We start from the raw sequence: 22838 nt of genomic DNA, 5'->3' as shown, positions 1-22838 counted from the left end.
CCTCAAACTCTGTAAACGTAATTTACAAGTAAACAATAAGGCCTCTAACATAGCTTGCCGAGCTGAACTTGGTAGATTGCCGCTGCTTATCCCTAGAAATCAAAACATTATGAACTATTTTGTTTATCGAACCACCAACGATAAGGACTCTATAGTCAAACAGTCTTTCCTTATGTCAAAGAATCTACATTCTATGAATAATTCCGGATATTATTGCAAATTCATAAACATGTTTGAACAATACAATCTCATCAGTTTAGATACAGAATCTTTAGATAATGATAAAATTGGACGATATACCACAGAAATGAGAGAGAAATATCCGGTATCTTTTTTTGCGACACAGTCTTGAAAATTAAAAAAAAATTGAATTTTATAAAACTTTTAAAGATGAATATTCTGCAACTGATTATCTCTACCAGGTAAGACATTATGATGAATGACAACATTTTGGTTAAGTTTAAAATAAGTAATCACAAACTTCTGATTGTACAAGGTCGATACCAAAGAGATCATTTGTCAAGAGAACATAGATCAGGTAGACGATAAAATTCATTTCTTCTACCAGAAAAAAAAAAAAACAACAACACAGTACAGAGACAGGCATTCATTAATCAAATCAATCGAATAACACCGGACTTTGACAAGAAATCATCTCCAGAGAGCATGACACTGATAAAGGATTCGAAGAACCATGATGAAAACGAGTTAGTTATGGAGTTTATTTCCTCCTGTATGAAAATACATGACTCAATGTTAGTAATGCAGTTATTTTAATTTGGTTCATTACTGGTGTTGTTTGTTTTATATTTCGATTGTAATAGGTATGCTTTTGCAATACTGTACAATGATGCGGTCATGCAAAACTATTACTATACTACACCTACCACACGTACTACAAATACTACAGATACTACAGGTACTACACATGCTACAGGTACTACACCTACTACAGATACTACTGATCCTACACCTACTACAGCAACTACAGCTTCTACAGGTACTACGTCTACTACACGTACTACAGCTACTACAGGTACTACAGGTACTATAGGTACTACAGGTACTACAGGTACTACAGCTACTACAGCTACTACAGCTACTACAGCTACTACAGCTACTACAGGTACTATAGGTACTACAGCTACTACAGGTACTACAGCTACAACAGCTAGTACAGATACTACAGGTACTATAGGTACTATAGGTACTACAGCTACTAAAGGTACTACAGCTACTACACGTACTACAGCTACTACAGCTACTAGAGCTACTACAGGTACTACACCTACTACAGCTACTACACGTACTACAGCTACTGCAGGTACTACAGCTACTACAGCTACTACACGTACTACACGTACTACAGCTACTACAGCTACTACAGGTACTACAACTACTACAGGTACTACAGCTAATACAGGTACTACACCTACTACAGCTACTACACGTACTACAGCTACTACGGGTACTACAGGTACTACAGGTACTACAGCTACTACAGCTACTACGGGTACTACAGGTACTACAGGTACTACAACTACTACAGCTACTACGGGTACTACAGGTACTACAGCTACTACAGCTACTACACGTACTACAGGTACTACAGGTACTACAGCTACTACAGGTACAACAACTACTACGGCTACTACAGCTACTACAGCTACTACAGCTACTACAGCTACTACAGCTACTACAGGTACTATAGGTACTATAGGTACTACAGCTACTACAGGTACTACGGCTACTACACGTACTACAGCTACTACAGCACTACAGCTACTACAGCTACTACAGCTACTACAGCTACTACAGCTACTACAGCTACTATAGGTACCACAGCTACTACAGGTACTACAGCTACTACAGCTAGTACAGATACTACAGGTACTATAGGTACTATAGGTACTACAGCTACTACAGGTACTACAGCTACTACACGTACTACAGCTACTACAGCTACTAGAGCTACTACAGGTACTACACCTACTACAGCTACTACACGTACTACAGCTACTACGGGTACTACAGGTACTACAGGTACTACAGCTACTACAGCTAGTACAGATACTACAGGTACTATAGGTACTATAGGTACTACAGCTACTACAGGTACTACAGCTACTACACGTACTACAGCTACTACAGCTACTAGAGCTACTACAGGTACTACTCCTACTACAGCTACTACACGTACTACAGCTACTACGGGTACTACAGGTACTACAGGTACTACAGCTACTACAGCTAGTACAGATACTACAGGTACTATAGGTACTATAGGTACTACAGCTACTACAGGTACTACAGCTACTACACGTACTACAGCTACTACAGCTACTAGAGCTACTACAGGTACTACACCTACTACAGCTACTACACGTACTACAGCTACTGCAGGTACAACAGCTACTACAGCTACTACACGTACTACAGGTACTACAGCTACTACAGCTACTACAGCTACTACAACTACTACAGGTACTACAGCTAATACAGGTACTACACCTACTACAGCTACTACACGTACTACAGCTACTACGGGTACTACAGGTACTACAGGTACTACAGCTACTACAGCTACTACGAGTACTACAGGTACTACAGGTACTACAACTACTACAGCTACTACGGGTACTACAGGTACTACAGCTACTACAGCTACTACACGTACTACAGGTACTACAGCTACTACAGCTACTACAGGTACAACAACTACTACGGCTACTACAGCTACTACAGCTACTACAGCTACTACAGCTACTACAGCTACTACAGCTACTACAGCTACTACAGCTACTACAGCTACTACAGCTACTACAGCTACTACAGGTACTATAGGTACTACAGCTACTACAGCTAGTACAGATACTACAGGTACTATAGGTACTACAGCTACTACACGTACTACAGCTACTACAGCTACTAGAGCTACTACAGGTACTACACCTACTACAGCTACTACACGTACTACAGCTACTGCAGGTACTACAGCTACTACAGCTACTACACGTACTACACGTACTACAGCAACTACAGCTACTACAGGTACTACGACTACTACAGGTACTACAGCTAATACAGGTACTACACCTACTACAGCTACTACACGTACTACAGCTACTACAGCTACTACAGGTACTACGGCTACTACAGCTACTACAGGTTCTACAGGTACTATAGGTACTATAGGTACTACAGGTACTACAGGTACTACAGCTACTACAGCTATTACAGGTTCTACAGGTACTATAGGTACTATAGGTACTACAGGTACTACAGGTACTACGGGTACTACAGCTACTACATGTACTACAGCTACTATAGCTACTAGACGTACTACAGCTACTGCAGGTACTACAGCTACTACAGCTACTACACGTACTACACGTACTACAGCTACTACAGCTACTACAGGTACTACAACTACTACTACAGCTACTACAGGTACTACACGTACTACAGCTACTACGGCTACTACACGTACTACATGTACTACAGCTACTACAGCTACTACAGCTACTACAGGTACTACAGCTACTACAGCTACTACAGCTACTACAGGTACTACAGGGCTACTACAGCTAGTACAGCTACTACAGGTACCACAGGTACTACAGCTACTACAGCTACTACAGCTACTACAACTACTACTACAGCTACTACAGGTACTACAGGTACCACAGGTACTACAGCTACCACAGGTACTACACAGCTCCTGCGGGTACCATAGGTACTACTACAGTACTAACAGTATGGGCGGTGGCCTGGGACATTTTGGGCAGTCTTACACCAAGTACTACCCGAAACGTTGTTGTTTGGTATGTTCTCCCGTGTGGATACTTGACATTTCCAATATATAGAAACACCATGCTAAGGTACGAACAACAGACATTCACAACATTGTTTTGTACGCTAAAATCTGATTTCATGGACGTAAAACGTTTTGAATTTTAAGACTGTTTAATATTAGTGCTTTGCCTTCCCTTTGACAACTTCACGTGACTGGTGCACTTGGCAGGAGTTGACAGCTTAAATCTGCCTTTCTTGATAGCAAACGGCATTAATTTATATCAGATCGCAGTATAGACACGTCTTGGTTTCTGAAAGCTGATAACATGAAACCACTATTGCTCAAACTGATTTCTTACTGTATTTTTCCAAGTTTTTAGCATCGGCCCGCCGCGTCTGGAAAGCTCAAATTTCAAAAAAGTACTACTTGTATTTTTTGGCCTCAAAAATTTTCAGTTGCCCGTAGTTTTGAAAACAGATTTTGGAAGAAGAGATAACGCTCTTTAACGTGGTATAAGACTCGTTACTGAAATCGAGGTACCAGTCGACGATTTTGGGCTTTGAAATTTGCCTTTTTTTCATTGAACGAAAACGTTCAAAATATTGAAAATAATGAAAAATCTCCAAAATATTACACTTTCGTTCAAACTGAGTAAATCTCCACTTAGAATGTGTGCAATTAAGTACTCTTCTGAATAAGTTATTTGTTGTCCACATTACAATGGATTTGAATTTTAAAACGATTTTTTTGTGACACATGGTCTCGGGCCTGGAGAAGCCGTTCCGAGAGCCGCGAAACCAATAACCCCCCCGTACGTGGAAAATAATTATCGGATCGAAGTAAAAATTACATTTGTGTTAATAGCTTACCTAGTGCTACTTTGTGAATTTTTTTGAGAATTTTCGATTTTTCACTTTTGTAGACCTCTGGTCGATATTTACTGACATCCGCTCGTAAGATTCCGTTTAATAAGGCATTGTCGCTTAATTCTTATTTATTGTTGCCTGTTCAGCCAGGGGACGTCTGTTTGAGTACTTTCAGTGTCTATAAAATAACGTAGGGAATGGCAGGGTTTCATACCCAAATCGTAGAAGTTCAGCCAGAAGGAATCCATCCGAGTCAGAACCATTAAGAAGATAATTAAACTGCGGAAGAAAAAAAAAAACATTGATCAATCAATCAATCAATCAATCAATCAATCTGCGTCTGCGCAATAAATACTTCTCTTTCTATTGGCTTTTAGAGACCGCAACAGTACCTGCTAAGCCTGTTTGGACTTTTTTTTCGCGGCTGTACATGTATTTTGCTTTTGGCCACCTTTCTCTCTCTTTCCCTCTCTCGCTCTTTTTTTTTTTTAATTTTAGGTAAGTTCTTGTTTGCATTGAAATAAACATTTTTTTTCTCTTTTCGGCAGATGTTTTGGCTTAATTTGTGACGGTTCATTTATTTGTATGCAAATTGTGATGACCGTTTTATATTAATGTTCACCATTATCAGCATAGTATTATTTCAGTCATCGTATTTCCCCTGAGGCTGAATTTAAAGCCCTCCCATGATTTTTGAGTATGCTCAGTTTTTGCCAGGTACACAAGTCCTTGCAAGTGATTAAATTCGAGACGTCGATGGCCGAATAAGCCAAGCTCCGGTTATTAATGAGTTTTTGAAGATTATTGATATCATGGAATTCCTTACTTGAGGAAAGCCTAAAGTGTGCGAGTTTCGCGCTTTCTATGGTCTTATTGACGCGCTTTTTGCTTTTCCATCAGACTGATATCTTTCGCTACCCCAGCTCACTCGTTCAATTTCTGGTACATCGACAAACTGTGCTTATTAAATCCGTACTCACGCACTTCTGATATGATATTCTAAACTGATTATGTTGAAGAAAAAATAAATAAATAAATAAATAAATAAATAAACGTCTTATTAGCGCAGCCTACTCGAAGCAAATATATCTTGAACACTAACTAATGATGACGTACCTTATTCATCACCTCAGTTTCCGTTCGATTGTATTGAAAAGAAGTGGGCATTAATAAATCCATGGTAAATTTTTTATCAGGAATTGTTAGCCATACGTTAAAATGATAAGCTAAAGAGAAAAAAAACTCATACATTACACAAGAGCAAACCCTATAATGGAAATACAAATTCCATAAACACTAGAGATTGAAAATTACGTTGCGTGTAACATTAAGGTTAAGTACTACATGATGAACCTTGCATGAACCTTGCACAATCATAAGAATCCTATGCAACAGAAATAAGATTTCAGTGAAAATTCTCCTGATATGTGTAATAAACAGCTCACGTCATAGAAAGTGGTTTGTAGGGGGTTATATTCACTCCTTGCTTGTGTCAAAGTCCTCACTCGTTCGTTCCTTGCTCGTCCGGGTCTTGGCATAAACAAACTCGTGAACATACCCTCATACGCCCATCTTTGTACGATGTAAACTATATTCAGGTCTTTATAAAGATTTGCTCGCTCTGGTTGGTCTAGTCGACTAGAGCAAACTCTGATAAATCTGTTTACGAGATTGAGCGCGAACTGTGAACAATAAGTACAATGAATGAAAACGAATAAATAAAAAAAGGAAACAAACAAACAACAACAACAACAACAACAACAAAAACATGAATTCTAAAATCCCTTACAGCAATCTCGTCCCTAGAGCCTGCGTTTCTCTTATCCAGCGGAACGGTCAACGAACGATCTGGAGGAAGCCTCCCCGCTCGGAGGAACTGGAGGTGAATCAGTGACTTGTACAGGATATTCTCTGATTGAGTAGCCAATCAGAGCGCCCGAAAAATACTATCCACTGTTTTAGTATATACTAAATATATTTATTATATAAACACCGATGAAATACCAGGTGAGCTTTCGCGCGAAAACATGATATCTTCACATGTGAGAATAACATGTTATCTTCACATGTGAAAATATCACCGTTGCTAAGGCTACATAATAAATAACGCCTTCCACACTAAAAAACTATTAAAGTGAAATGGTTTGGTATTTCATTGGTGTTTATATAATAAATAGAACATTACATGGCCCGCTTAGAGATACGAAATTTCTCTTTTCGTGTTGAAAAATATTTCACTCGTTCGCTTATCTCCGCCAAGCCACGTAATATCCTCTATTTATTCAAAACTCCGCGACTGAAACATTCGTTAGTCATGACGACGTAAATTGCTTGGGTGGAATAAATTGTTGTTTTTGTAGTCGTACAGCACAGCTGTTTGCAAATATGAAAGACTCAGAAGCTATCTTTAAAAAAGAGATTGAACGACTTTCGAAAAACGCCATTCAAAATGCCATTGTAGCGTGGTTTCGTAATTTCACATCAAAATAAACTTTTTTTCCTCATCATTTCAACTCTTAGATTGGACAAATGAACTGTCAAATTCCAATCAATGTCCTCACAGTTTTTTTGATTGGCAAAGTAACTTTCGTATGATGGACAAGTCTTTTCGACCAATCAGATATGGTTTTCTTTTTTTTCGGATTCTTCCAGTATTTTGTCGTCATTAGTGCTGACCAAAAGGATTGCAGTACCTGGGAACGAGATACCTGTAACTTCTTTTGGAATAACACAAGATAAGAGTAAAATCAATGTAATATTCTTATTGTTAAATATTTAGTTGTTAGAGTTTTTCTATTCTTTGGCCTTGGCCAAGAATCATTGATTGCCTTCTTTAATTAATCATAAGTCACCTTTTGTTCCATACACTTCCACTCTAAGGCAATTGTGCTTGTGACGATTCGTTGGGAGGAAGCGAATGTACCGCGCGACAATTGCTTTGGGAAGATGATGCATGTCAATTGTCGTAGCATTGCCTTGACGATAGAATTCCTGTAGCAATCGGAAAAAAAACAAAAAAAACAAAAAAAACAAAAAACCGTCATAAGCTAATCTTTGTGTAAAATAGAGGGTGTACGTAACGAATAAGGTGATTCGGTCACCGTATAACGATAATTATTTTTAAAAAAGTTTTATTACATCTCCTGATAATTCACGGGAAGAAATGGACGCCATGTTTAAATTTCGGTTCTTTGCGTTCTTTAATTGCGCTATGTCTTTCTTTTAGTGTACAGAAATTCCAGTTCTGGTGAATCGGTCACGTGTTCATGAGATATCTAAATAATATGAACATGTAAATAGTATAAATTAATATTTTATCTGTGCCTAACCCGCCTCGATTAGTGTTGCAGCTACTTTGCGGGTCAGCAGTATCTTACAAAAGTATGCGAAGAAAATAAAGGCTGTTAAGGTTATATCTCAAATCACAGTCAGAAAGCGACATCAAAACCATGAAAAATATGAATAAATAAATAAATAAAATTTGCTTAACAGAGCACATCTTGAAGGCGATTTAATGAACATATTTCATTTCAACTTATCAGCCATACCCTCATTTTCTCTAAAAGTACTAAAACCTTGATCTTGAATGTAATTTAACCGAGTAGTGACTTCCCGGGTTTGAGCTTCGAAAAACGGGAACATGCATACTCATAACAACGGCAAATGTAACGAACACACAAGGGAACAAGATACGATGGCTTAAATATGAATTGAAGTCTTAAAAGAAATGATTATTTTTGCAAGAAAAAGGCGATTCAGATAACACGATTGAATCTACTGTGTGTCACGAAATTCTGCAATGTCTCCAATGCATCACTGGAAGTGACAAGGGGACTTTAAGATGACTCCTGGAATGAACAGTCTAGTCAATCAAAACATCTACCTGGTGGTATTGAAGTACTAGGGAGTTGTTTTTTGTTTGTTTGTTTGTTTGTTTGTTTGTTTTTTGACTTGCGACACATGGGCAAATTCAGGACTTGGTTGTGTTTTATCAATCCTATTCACACCACTTGGAAAGATGCTACCCCTTATCCTCTTTCTCGTCAACTGCATTTTGTTTGCTTGAATGTCTTTTTCACTTGGTTGTCCTGCTTAACACTGAATTTGGGGTTCATGACCAAAAAGTAAGCATTCAGGAATTTGCAAGGATAACCCACAAAGGACAAAATAGGGTGTCAGTAAGACGCGGGGTTGGGGTCAAAGCCCGGTTAGGGTTAAGGCTAGCGTTAGGGTTAGGGTTAGGGTTGACGAGGGTACTCAACTTGTCTTTCCCATCGCTGCACGACCAGGACGCCGAAATGCCTATTTTTACGATTTATTGACAGACGTAAACAAACGGAGGCGAACGTTTTTTCTCCATCAGTTCGTCTACAATGGACCAAGTAAGCGACTTGTAAAAATTGTGAAAAAGTTTGAAAGAATGCGGTTTTCGAATTTACTGTTATATTTAATTTAAAAAGCGACGTTTTGACCGCTGTCACCGTCGCAGTATGTTAAACCTGAGCAGATTGACGCGTGGCGGAAATATCATTTCCGATCACCAAATTAGACCCTTTCGAAGTCATTGCTTAAAGTCATTGCTTATGTTGTGTTGAAAAATGGTACGTTTTCCTCTGCTGACAACAAATGTAATCCTTAATAACGAAGGTGATTAAAGGTGTGGTTAAAGGTTAAATCAGCCACGTCCTTTTTACCTTGCGGTGAACGTTGTTGTATTTATTTACAATGCCTCCAGGAGAAGTTTACATTATACATTAGTTGCCATTACGTTATTTTTCGCTTGTCTGTGATTTGGACAAAAATATGTTCCATTTGGTGTGACCAGGTACCCTAGTTCACGCTCGAACATCCCTTGAGGTGTGTACTGAAATAGAACAAATAAATGAATAAATAAATACATACATAAAATCATGGAAAATAGCCGTACCATTTGTGTTCCATTGTCTTTTTTATAAACATTCCACCTTATTCCGTCTATAGAATAGTTTAATTTAAAGGCAGTGGTCCAAGCAAAGCCATATGCATCTCCTTGTGTAGCTACACGACAAATATTGTAAAAATCCCCTAGCGAGACCTCAAGCCAATCGTTGTCGCTATCGTTAGTTTGTGCACACCACCCTCCACCTCTCTCATCTCCAAGCCGACCAAACGCCGGTCGGTAGTTTGATTCTTGACGTGTAGAACTTGCGGTCATTTGGCTGTCAGGTACAATATTTGGGTCAGAAAGTCCGATCAAGCTTGCGAGACAACCATCTTCTGTAAATAAAATTCAAAAGAACAAAAATGAACATGTTCAAACAAATTTGTCGTCACAGAATCGATGCTGAAAAAACAAACAAACAAACAAACAAAAAAACAACTGTTTTATCTTGAGTAAATGGCGTTGAAACGTTTAACACCAACCCGTTGATTTCGTCAAAGCAAACCATTGACATTGACATTAAAGAAAATGATCGACTTTAGTAACAAAGCTAATTTTTATGATGGTGTAAGTGTAGGAGTACTTAGGAATCACGTACCGGTTAAACAGTTATTACTCAACCCCTATTTCATTGTTAAAATAATTTAAAATAAACTGAAACTAGTGTTTAATTGTGGTAAATTGTAACAAGTACAAACCGAATAAATGATGATGGTAACTCATCTGGATCCGTGATCGGGCTAATAATTAGCCTGATTTAGCAACAGAACGGGAACGTCAGTTGACGACGGCTCGCGCAAATCAAACAACTGGCTTGACCAAAGGCAGAGTGGCAAATTGGGCACCGGAAATCGAGTTTAGTCCTTTCCGTGCGCTTTCCCGTCGTCAAATGACGTTACCGTTCTGTTGCTAAATCAGCCTAATCACAGCAATGAGCATTCGAGGACGTCCATGACAGTCTTGGACTTTGGATTCCACGCTGAGGATTCCGGATCCCGTTTACTCGATTCCAGATTCGACAGCAGTGGATTCCGGATTCCAAAGAGGGCTAGATTTCAGATTTTTCTTCCTGTTTTAATGCTTTTCTTCGCATTTCGTTTTCGTGTTAGAATCTTGCTATATTGAAAGACGTTGTTAGGAAGCATAACCAGTTCGATTTCTTTTTCGATTTACGGGAACAAATGTATTACAGTTCATCAAGGGTTTGTATAGGTAATAGCATGATTTATAGTGATATTTGGCATAAATACCACAAGTGATATTTCGAAATTGTTATACGTAATTTCACGAGCCGTTGGGGGAGTGAAATTTGAGACAATTTTGAATTATGACGAGTGGTATTTATGCCAAATATCGCACACAAATCACGCTATTATTTGTTTATACTGCTACCCGCAAAAGGTTTGTAATTTTCACATGTAGGTATTTCAAATTAAGCTGAAATACCGCTGCTCTAAGCCAATCAGATTGCAGAGATTTCTCATGTAGTAGTATTTATGGCATAATAATATACTATATTATATACTATATTACGCAAATTTGTAAAACTTTCATTTATAGAGGCAAACTGACCTGTAGAGCACGCGCATTAGATATCACTTCTTACTTAAATCGTTTTTTACATTTCTCCTCGGACGGGGATATGCATACTCAGTAAAAGATTGACAATATGTAGCTCCAGAAAATATCCATAATACCCACGGAAAGCAACGGAAATTCAGAGGGGACGGGGGTCCGAGTAAGATTGATGATCAAGCTATCAGTTATTTTACCGTTAATCGGTGTTTCAAAGCAAAAATTACTATAATTTTCACCGATGGTTTATGTATTGAAATTCGTAAACCTAACTCAAAGCCATTTCTGATAGCTGCATGGTATAGACCTCCTTGCTCTTCGCTTGACTTATTTTTACATTACAAATCATTTCTTAAAAAAGTAGATTCCCTTGGTCTTGAATATTATCTTTTAGGTGATTTAAATTGTAACCTGGCCACTTTTCAATATGATTCAAATACTCGTCGCTTATGTGAAATTTCTGAATTATTTGGGCTTCAACAACTTATAACTGAACGTACTCGCATAACAGAAACCCCATGAACTTTAATTGCTTTAGTTTTTATAAACTACGCTGACAGGGTAGTCTGTTCCGGGGTCTCTCAAATTGGCATCAGCGATCACAGCCTTATTTACGTTTATAGGAAATTATCTCTTCCTTTTCCCTCAAAAGGCCATTCAACCATTTCTTACGGAAATTTTAAAAAATTTAATCGAGAGAGTTTTCGTACCCATATCACTCGGCAGGACTGGACTTTTAACGGCTCTGATGATCCTAATGTTTTGTGGGCTGACTGGAAAGCGAAATTTTTTGGATGTTGTTAACGTTCATGCTCCACTCCGAACTAAACGCGCTAGAATAAAAAAAGCACCCTGGATCAATTTAGAATTAAAGAAAGGCGAGCGCCATCGTGATGCGGCCAAAAGAGAAGCTATGGAATCGAATGATCCACGCGACTGGCCAAAAGACAAGTTGTGAAATACAATAAACAATAACATCAAGACTTCTAAAGCATCTTATTATTGTAATGCTTTTAGTCAATCTAAAGGTAATTCGCGAAAAACACGGCAAACCATTAAGGAACTTACTTCCCGTCGCACCAACAATAAACCGGTAAAAGAATTGAAGTTGAATGGCTCCATTATTTCTAATTCTAGTGAGCTTTCTAATGCTTTTAATGACCATTTTTCAACAATTGAGCCCCGCCTTGCCAATGAAATTCTTCCAAATAATAATAATAATAATAATAATAATAATGATTTAAGGTGTTTTGATACAGTTTTTCAGAGGCCATACCGATATTTTTCAATCGCCTTAAAAGTGTTTTATTCCTTGTCCGACCGTAATAAGCTATGGATTGAAATTTGTGAAAATGTAGTTTTAAGTAAAATCGAAATTACTATGACAACTTCATCTTGTCACGAACTCATAAATGACTCAAAACAAGCTGTCACATATTGTGGACCGGATTCTCCTCTCAACAAAGTTCGAGGCTGAGAGAAAAATTCAATCTAAATTAAATAAATTAAAAAAGAGAAGAAAATTAGGAATAGATTTTAGCTTTGACTGACAACACGTAACTGTGACAGTGTGCCGATAAAAGATCAATCCGTTCCTCAATGTTCATTACCTGCAAGTTCTCTGCGAAAATCTCCGCGTAGATTTTAGCCGTGATTCAATTAATGCAGTTACGGGACATTCCATAAGTTTTTTAAAATAAACTTCTTAAAATTGCATTTTAATTTCATGTGGAGATTTTTCACAAACAGCCGAAGCTGCGGGCCGAGAACCGGATGCACGCGGTCAACAGAGGTTTATCTAAAATAAGACCTTGAAATTACATAATAAATAAATTATCCAAGCTAAGATCTCACCTCGTATATATTGCATCAAGAAACAAAGCTCAGATCTGAATAAACTCCGACATATGGTTATCTTTCTTTCATAGATTATTCCGCACATGCATGGCATATTATTTCTAAGATGTCGCGCGCGACTGAAATCACGACTTCGCGCTGCGGTGATGTGACAAATGCACGTGATAAACAAACCGTCCTTTGTCCTTTGCTCATTTCAAATTATTGAACCGGCGGTTGCTCTGATTGCGGGTGCACTTGATTTTAATGTTTGTTACGATCGTACAAAAGTACATTTCAACTCTGCGGATTGTCTGAACACGTAGATGTTGCATTTATCACGAATCAAAAATGGGTATGACTCCTCAGCGACGGCTAAGTACTTTGAAAGGTTCTGGTTCAGGTTCTCTTCGCAGCACGCGGTCTTGTGCTGTCTTGTATATTAATCCAAGAGTCTTCTCTCATGTGAGTATTATTTATATACACTGTTCCCTCTATATGCATAACATGTTTGTAAGACGCTTAAGTATACGCCATATGAGAAACAAATGAAGGGTAGACCATAGTAAACATTTATATACTCCCGCCTGTACGGCAATTTTAGTTTTACAGGGTTCCATGCTCAGCCTCGCTGTTCTCAGTCACTTGATGTCACGTTACCGACCTCTTTCATGCTCGCGTAAATTTGATGGTGTTATTCTTATGTTGTTCTTTATCAGCCAATAATTAATGTTCAGGAGTAGCTTGCAAGCTTCTGATAATATTTGAGTAAAGCCGTGCATATAATAAACAATGTAAGTTACATGTATGTAGATTATTACTGTTTACTTGGAATACGATTACCATTCACTGTTCAGTGTTAATCCGAAAATCTCAATCCTTTTAAAGACTTGCTTTATTGCACATGGGAACTCCACAAGGGAAATTCCTTTGAAACTAATCTGGCCCAAATTACTGCGCTTTTCACAAACATGCGAACTCTAAAGTTCAAAAGCCGCCTTCACAATTGCGTTTTTCGCTGCCGCCAATCATAATTACGATCACAAGCAACGAACCTTGAAACACAGAAACACACAAAACGGATCGAAATCCACCAATCACAAATCACAAGCCTTGACCTTTTGAACCCGTTAAAGAAAAGTTTTGTTTCCTAAGAGGTCCGTTAAGATGATTGACGGCAGCGAAAAACGCAATCGTCAGTTGGCTTTTGAACTTCAGAATTCGCATGTTTGTGAAAAGCGCAGTAAAAATGGCCATGGCATAAATATGAATTACTTTTCCATTTTCCTTGTGTACAGGAATCTTCTTATTAAGTTTTAAAAGAGGTAAGGAAACTTGGATCTCTAACTTATACAAAACGACTTTTTCAAAAGGAGCGAGCGAGATCGTGCGGCGCTGAAGTTGGAATACGATTACCATTCACTGTTCAGTGTTAATCCGAAAAACTCAATCCTTTTAAAGACTTGATTTTTAAAGACTTACTATTTGAGCAATTCTTTCCTACAAAGCCAGGCACGCAAGTGCAGTTGTAGTCATTCACTCTGTCTGTACATGTTCCGTTGTTTAGACACGGGTTTGGATAACAGTCATCAGTGTCTGAAGAGAAAAAAGGACATGGTAAGAAATGACAATAATAAAATATCCATATCTACACGAAATGAAAGGCATTCAATTTAATTCCACAAGGGTACTCCAGAAGAGAAATTGTGTTGAAAGTAATCTTGCCGAAATTAGTAATCGCCAAGCTATAATTATGCATTGAGTTAGCATTTTCTGTTAAAAGAGGGATGGTCCTATTAAGTTTTAAAAGAGGTAAGAAAAAATGCATATCTTAAAACGGCTGTTCCAAAAATAATCAACGTCGATTTACTTGGAATACGATTACCATTCACTGTTCAGTGTTATTCCGAAAATCCCAATCCTTTTAAAGACTTGATTTTTAAAGACTTACTATTTGAGCAATTCTTTCCTACAAAGCCAGGCACGCAAGTGCAGTCGTAGTCATTTACTCCGTCTGTACATGTTCCGTTGTTTAGACACGGGTTTGGATAACAGTCATCAGTGTCTGAAGAAAGAAAAGGACATGGTAAGGATTGACGACAACAAAATATCCATATCTACAAGGAACACATAACTATACAAAATTCAAATGTCGAATTCATTTAAGGCACATTGTTTAATTCCACATGGACGCTCCAGAAGCGAAATTCCTTTGAAACTTCTCTTGTCCAAATAAGTAATGGCCAAGGCATAATTATATATTGACTTGCCTTTTGTGTGTATAGAGGGATGGTCCTATTAAGTTTCAAAAGAGGTAACAAAACTTCATATGATTCTGTAAGTTATACAAAACGACTTTTCCCAAAGAACCGAGCGAGGTCGTGCGCCGAGTTACTTGAAGAACGATAACTATTTACTTTTCAGTTTTAATCCCAAAATGTCAATACTTTTAAAGACTTGATTTAAAAGGCTTACTATTTGAGCAATTCTTTCCTACAAAGCCAGGCACGCAAGTGCAGTTGTAGTCATTCACTCGGTCTGTACATGTTCCGTTGTTTAGACACGGGTTTGGATAACAGTCATCAGTGTCTGAAGAGAAAAAAGGACATGGTAAGAAATGACAATAATAAAATATCCATATCTACACGAAATGAAAGGCATTCAATTTAATTCCACAAGGGTACTCCAGAAGAGAAATTGTGTTGAAAGTAATCTTGCCGAAATTAGTAATCGCCAAGCTATAATTATGCATTGAGTTAGCATTTTCTGTTAAAAGAGGGATGGTCCTATTAAGTTTTAAAAGAGGTAAGAAAAAATGCATATCTTAAAACGGCTGTTCCAAAAATAATCAACGTCGATTTACTTGGAATACGATTACCATTCACTGTTCAGTGTTATTCCGAAAATCCCAATCCTTTTAAAGACTTGATTTTTAAAGACTTACTATTTGAGCAATTCTTTCCTACAAAGCCAGGCACGCAAGTGCAGTTGTAGTCATTCACTCGGTCTGTACATGTTCCGTTGTTTAGACACGGGTTTGGATAACAGTCATCAATGTCTAAAGAAACAAAAGGACATTGTGAGGATTAAGGACAGTAGAATATCCATATTTACACGGAACGCATAATTATATAAGATTCACTTGTTGCATCAATTAAACGCATTCAGTTTCATTCCACAAGGCACTTTAGTAGGGAAATTTTTTTGAAAATAGTCTTGCCTCAATTAGTAATGACCAAGACATAATCATGTATTTATTTGCCTTCTTTTGCGTATGGAGGGATGTTCCTATTAAGTTTCAAAAGAGGTAAGAAAAAATGCATTTCTTAAAACGAACGGCCTTTCCAAAAATACCGAGCGAGGACGTGCGCCCCTTTACCATGAATACGATTACCATTCACTGTTCAGTGTTAATCCGAAAATCTATATCCTTATAAAGACTTGATTTTTAAAGACTTACTATTTGAGCAATTCTTTCCTACAAAGCCAGGCACGCAAGTGCAGTTGTAGTCATTCACTCTGTCTGTACATGTTCCGTTGTTTAGACACGGGTTTGGATAACAGTCATCAGTGTCTGAAGAGAAAAAAGGACATGGTAAGAAATGACAATAATAAAATATCCATATCTACACGAAATGAAAGGCATTCAATTTAATTCCACAAGGGTACTCCAGAAGAGAAATTGTGTTGAAAGTAATCTTGCCGAAATTAGTAATCGCCAAGCTATAATTATGCATTGAGTTAGCATTTTCTGTTAAAAGAGGGATGGTCCTATTAAGTTTTAAAAGAGGTAAGAAAAAATGCATATCTTAAAACGGCTGTTCCAAAAATAATCAACGTCGATTTACTTGGAATACGATTACCATTCACTGTTCAGTGTTATTCCGAAAATCCCAATCCTTTTAAAGACTTGATTTTTAAAGACTTACTATTTGAGCAATTCTTTCCTACAAAGCCAGGCACGCAAGTGCAGTCGTAGTCATTTACTCCGTCTGTACATGTTCCGTTGTTTAGACACGGGTTTGGATAACAGTCATCAGTGTCTGAAGAAAGAAAAGGACATGGTAAGGATTGACGACAACAAAATATCCATATCTACAAGGAACACATAACTATACAAAATTCAAATGTCGAATTCATTTAAGGCACATTGTTTAATTCCACATGGACGCTCCAGAAGCGAAATTCCTTTGAAACTTCTCTTGTCCAAATAAGTAATGGCCAAGGCATAATTATATATTGACTTGCCTTTTGTGTGTATAGAGGGATGGTCCTATTAAGTTTCAAAAGAGGTAACAAAACTTCATATGATTCTGTAAGTTATACAAAACGACTTTTCCCAAAGAACCGAGCGAGGTCGTGCGCCGAGTTACTTGAAGAACGATAACTATTTACTTTTCAGTTTTAATCCCAAAATGTCAATACTTTTAAAGACTTGATTTAAAAGGCTTACTATTTGAGCAATTCTTTCCTACAAAGCCAGGCACGCAAGTGCAGTTGTAGTCATTCACTCGGTCTGTACATGTTCCGTTGTTTAGACACGGGTTTGGATAACAGTCATCAGTGTCTGAAGAGAAAAAAGGACATGGTAAGAAATGACAATAATAAAATATCCATATCTACACGAAATGAAAGGCATTCAATTTAATTCCACAAGGGTACTCCAGAAGAGAAATTGTGTTGAAAGTAATCTTGCCGAAATTAGTAATCGCCAAGCTATAATTATGCATTGAGTTAGCATTTTCTGTTAAAAGAGGGATGGTCCTATTAAGTTTTAAAAGAGGTAAGAAAAAATGCATATCTTAAAACGGCTGTTCCAAAAATAATCAACGTCGATTTACTTGGAATACGATTACCATTCACTGTTCAGTGTTATTCCGAAAATCCCAATCCTTTTAAAGACTTGATTTTTAAAGACTTACTATTTGAGCAATTCTTTCCTACAAAGCCAGGCACGCAAGTGCAGTTGTAGTCATTCACTCGGTCTGTACATGTTCCGTTGTTTAGACACGGGTTTGGATAACAGTCATCAATGTCTAAAGAAACAAAAGGACATTGTGAGGATTAAGGACAGTAGAATATCCATATTTACACGGAACGCATAATTATATAAGATTCACTTGTTGCATCAATTAAACGCATTCAGTTTCATTCCACAAGGCACTTTAGTAGGGAAATTTTTTTGAAAATAGTCTTGCCTCAATTAGTAATGACCAAGACATAATCATGTATTTATTTGCCTTCTTTTGCGTATGGAGGGATGTTCCTATTAAGTTTCAAAAGAGGTAAGAAAAAATGCATTTCTTAAAACGAACGGCCTTTCCAAAAATACCGAGCGAGGACGTGCGCCCCTTTACCATGAATACGATTACCATTCACTGTTCAGTGTTAATCCGAAAATCTATATCCTTATAAAGACTTGATTTTTAAAGACTTACTATTTGAGCAATTCTTTCCTACAAAGCCAGGCACGCAAGTGCAGTTGTAGTCATTCACTCTGTCTGTACATGTTCCGTTGTTTAGACACGGGTTTGGATAACAGTCATCAGTGTCTGAAGAGAAAAAAGGACATGGTAAGAAATGACAATAATAAAATATCCATATCTACACGAAATGAAAGGCATTCAATTTAATTCCACAAGGGTACTCCAGAAGAGAAATTGTGTTGAAAGTAATCTTGCCGAAATTAGTAATCGCCAAGCTATAATTATGCATTGAGTTAGCATTTTCTGTTAAAAGAGGGATGGTCCTATTAAGTTTTAAAAGAGGTAAGAAAAAATGCATATCTTAAAACGGCTGTTCCAAAAATAATCAACGTCGATTTACTTGGAATACGATTACCATTCACTGTTCAGTGTTATTCCGAAAATCCCAATCCTTTTAAAGACTTGATTTTTAAAGACTTACTATTTGAGCAATTCTTTCCTACAAAGCCAGGCACGCAAGTGCAGTTGTAGTCATTCACTCGGTCTGTACATGTTCCGTTGTTTAGACACGGGTTTGGATAACAGTCATCAATGTCTAAAGAAACAAAAGGACATTGTGAGGATTAAGGACAGTAGAATATCCATATTTACACGGAACGCATAATTATATAAGATTCACTTGTTGCATCAATTAAACGCATTCAGTTTCATTCCACAAGGCACTTTAGTAGGGAAATTTTTTTGAAAATAGTCTTGCCTCAATTAGTAATGACCAAGACATAATCATGTATTTATTTGCCTTCTTTTGCGTATGGAGGGATGTTCCTATTAAGTTTCAAAAGAGGTAAGAAAAAATGCATTTCTTAAAACGAACGGCCTTTCCAAAAATACCGAGCGAGGACGTGCGCCCCTTTACCATGAATACGATTACCATTCACTGTTTAGTGTTAATCCGAAAATCTATATCCTTATAAAGACTTGATTTTTAAAGACTTACTATTTGAGCAATTCTTTCCTACAAAGCCAGGCACGCAAGTGCAGTTGTAGTCATTCACTCTGTCTGTACATGTTCCGTTGTTTAGACACGGGTTTGGATAACAGTCATCAGTGTCTGAAGAGAAAAAAGGACATGGTAAGAAATGACAATAATAAAATATCCATATCTACACGAAATGAAAGGCATTCAATTTAATTCCACAAGGGTACTCCAGAAGAGAAATTGTGTTGAAAGTAATCTTGCCGAAATTAGTAATCGCCAAGCTATAATTATGCATTGAGTTAGCATTTTCTGTTAAAAGAGGGATGGTCCTATTAAGTTTTAAAAGAGGTAAGAAAAAATGCATATCTTAAAACGGCTGTTCCAAAAATAATCAACGTCGATTTACTTGGAATACGATTACCATTCACTGTTCAGTGTTATTCCGAAAATCCCAATCCTTTTAAAGACTTGATTTTTAAAGACTTACTATTTGAGCAATTCTTTCCTACAAAGCCAGGCACGCAAGTGCAGTTGTAGTCATTCACTCGGTCTGTACATGTTCCGTTGTTTAGACACGGGTTTGGATAACAGTCATCAATGTCTAAAGATATAAAAGGACTTTGTGAGGATTAAGGACAGTAGAATATCCATATTTACACGGAACGCATAATTATATAAGATTCACTTGTTGCATCAATTAAACGCATTCAGTTTCATTCCACAAGGCACTTTAGTAGGGAAATTTTTTTGAAAATAGTCTTGCCTCAATTAGTAATGACCAAGACATAATCATGTATTTAGTTGCCTTCTTTTGCGTATGGAGGGATGTTCCTATTAAGTTTCAAAAGAGGTAAGAAAAAATGCATTTCTTAAAACGAACGGCCTTTCCAAAAATACCGAGCGAGGACGGGCGCCCCTTTACCATGAATACGATTACCATTCACTGTTTAGTGTTAATCCGAAAATCTATATCCTTATAAAGACTTGATTTTTAAAGACTTACTATTTGAGCAATTCTTTCCTACAAAGCCAGGCACGCAAGTGCAGTTGTAGTCATTCACTCTGTCTGTACATGTTCCGTTGTTTAGACACGGGTTTGGATAACAGTCATCAGTGTCTGAAGAGAAAAAAGGACATGGTAATAAATGACAATAACAAAATATCCATATCTACACGAAATGAAAGGCATTCAATTTAATTCCACAAGGGTACTCCAGAAGAGAAATTGTGTTGAAAGTAATCTTGCGGAAATTAGTAATCGCCAAGGTATAATTATGCATTGAGTTAGCATTTTCTGTTAAAAGAGGGATGGTCCTATTAAGTTTTAAAAGAGGTAAGAAAAAATGCATATCTTAAAACGGCTGTTCCAAAAATAATCAACGTCGATTTACTTGGAATACGATTACCATTCACTGTTCAGTGTTATTCCGAAAATCCCAATCCTTTTAAAGACTTGATTTTTAAAGACTTACTATTTGAGCAATTCTTTCCTACAAAGCCAGGCACGCAAGTGCAGTTGTAGTCATTCACTCGGTCTGTACATGTTCCGTTGTTTAGACACGGGTTTGGATAACAGTCATCAATGTCTAAAGAAATAAAAGGACTTTGTGAGGATTAAGGACAGTAGAATATCCATATTTACACGGAACGCATAATTATATAAGATTCACTTGTTGCATCAATTAAACGCATTCAGTTTCATTCCACAAGGCACTTTAGTAGGGAAATTTTTTTGAAAATAGTCTTGCCTCAATTAGTAATGACCAAGACATAATCATGTATTTAGTTGCCTTCTTTTGCGTATGGAGGGATGTTCCTATTAAGTTTCAAAAGAGGTAAGAAAAAATGCATTTCTTAAAACGAACGGCCTTTCCAAAAATACCGAGCGAGGACGGGCGCCCCTTTACCATGAATACGATTACCATTCACTGTTTAGTGTTAATCCGAAAATCTATATCCTTATAAAGACTTGATTTTTAAAGACTTACTATTTGAGCAATTCTTTCCTACAAAGCCAGGCACGCAAGTGCAGTTGTAGTCATTCACTCTGTCTGTACATGTTCCGTTGTTTAGACACGGGTTTGGATAACAGTCATCAGTGTCTGAAGAGAAAAAAGGACATGGTAATAAATGACAATAACAAAATATCCATATCTACACGAAATGAAAGGCATTCAATTTAATTCCACAAGGGTACTCCAGAAGAGAAATTGTGTTGAAAGTAATCTTGCCGAAATTAGTAATCGCCAAGGTATAATTATGCATTGAGTTAGCATTTTCTGTTAAAAGAGGGATGGTCCTATTAAGTTTTAAAAGAGGTAAGAAAAAATGCATATCTTAAAACGGCTGTTTCAAAAATAATCAACGTCGATTTACTTGGAATACGATTACCATTCACTGTTCAGTGTTATTCCGAAAATCCCAATCCTTTTAAAGACTTGATTTTTAAAGACTTACTATTTGAGCAATTCTTTCCTACAAAGCCAGGCATGCAAGTGCAGTAGTAGTCATTCACTCGGTCTGTACATGTTCCGTTGTTTAGACACGGGTTTGGATAACAGTCATCAATGTCTAAAAAAACAAAAGGACATTGTGAGGATTAAGGACAGTAGAATATCCATATTTACACGGAACGCATAATTATATAAGATTCACTTGTTGCATCAATTAAACGCATTCAGTTTCATTCCACAAGGCATTTTAGTAGGGAAATTTTTTTGAAAATAGTCTTGCCTCAATTAGTAATGACCAAGACATAATCATGTAGTTATTTGCCTTCTTTTGCGTATGGAGGGATGTTCCTATTAAGTTTCAAAAGAGGTAAGAAAAAATGCATTTCTTAAAACGAACGGCCTTTCCAAAAATACCGAGCGAGGACGTGCGCCCCTTTACCATGAATACGATTACCATTCACTGTTCAGGGTTAATCCGAAAATCTATATCCTTATAAAGACTTGATTTTTAAAGACTTACTATTTGAGCAATTCTTTCCTAAAAAGCCAGGCACGCAAGTGCAGTTGTAGTCATTCACTCTGTCTGTACATGTTCCGTTGTTTAGACACGGGTTTGGATAACAGTCATCAGTGTCTGAAGAGAAAAAAGGACATGGTAAGAAATGACAATAATAAAATATCCATATCTACACGAAATGAAAGGCATTCAATTTAATTCCACAAGGGTACTCCAGAAGAGAAATTGTGTTGAAAGTAATCTTGCCGAAATTAGTAATCGCCAAGCTATAATTATGCATTGAGTTAGCATTTTCTGTTAAAAGAGGGATGGTCCTATTAAGTTTTAAAAGAGGTAAGAAAAAATGCATATCTTAAAACGGCTGTTCCAAAAATAATCAACGTCGATTTACTTGGAATACGATTACCATTCACTGTTCAGTGTTATTCCGAAAATCCCAATCCTTTTAAAGACTTGATTTTTAAAGACT

The 22838-nt window shown here is 37.2% G+C and overlaps 1 protein-coding gene across 1 annotated transcript in view; it reads right to left on the bottom strand.

Annotated features, from left to right (window-relative positions):
* Positions 1–22838, bottom strand: part of LOC140932162 (uncharacterized) — a 62982-nt gene that overhangs the window by 14355 nt on the left and 25789 nt on the right. The window contains exons 10-13 of the mRNA XM_073381806.1: positions 9590–9918; positions 7515–7653; positions 5779–5888; positions 4877–4941 (exon numbers count right to left, since the gene is read on the bottom strand). Of these exons, the coding sequence (XP_073237907.1) occupies positions 4877–4941; positions 5779–5888; positions 7515–7653; positions 9590–9918 (643 nt within the window). The remainder of the gene's footprint in view (positions 1–4876; positions 4942–5778; positions 5889–7514; positions 7654–9589; positions 9919–22838) is intronic.

The sequence above is a fragment of the Porites lutea genome, chromosome 3 (genome assembly GCF_958299795.1).
Source record: "Porites lutea chromosome 3, jaPorLute2.1, whole genome shotgun sequence".
NCBI classification, from domain to species: domain Eukaryota; kingdom Metazoa; phylum Cnidaria; class Anthozoa; order Scleractinia; family Poritidae; genus Porites; species Porites lutea.
Note: the sequence above shows the minus strand (reverse complement) of the source record. Positions and strands in the feature narration are given on the sequence as shown.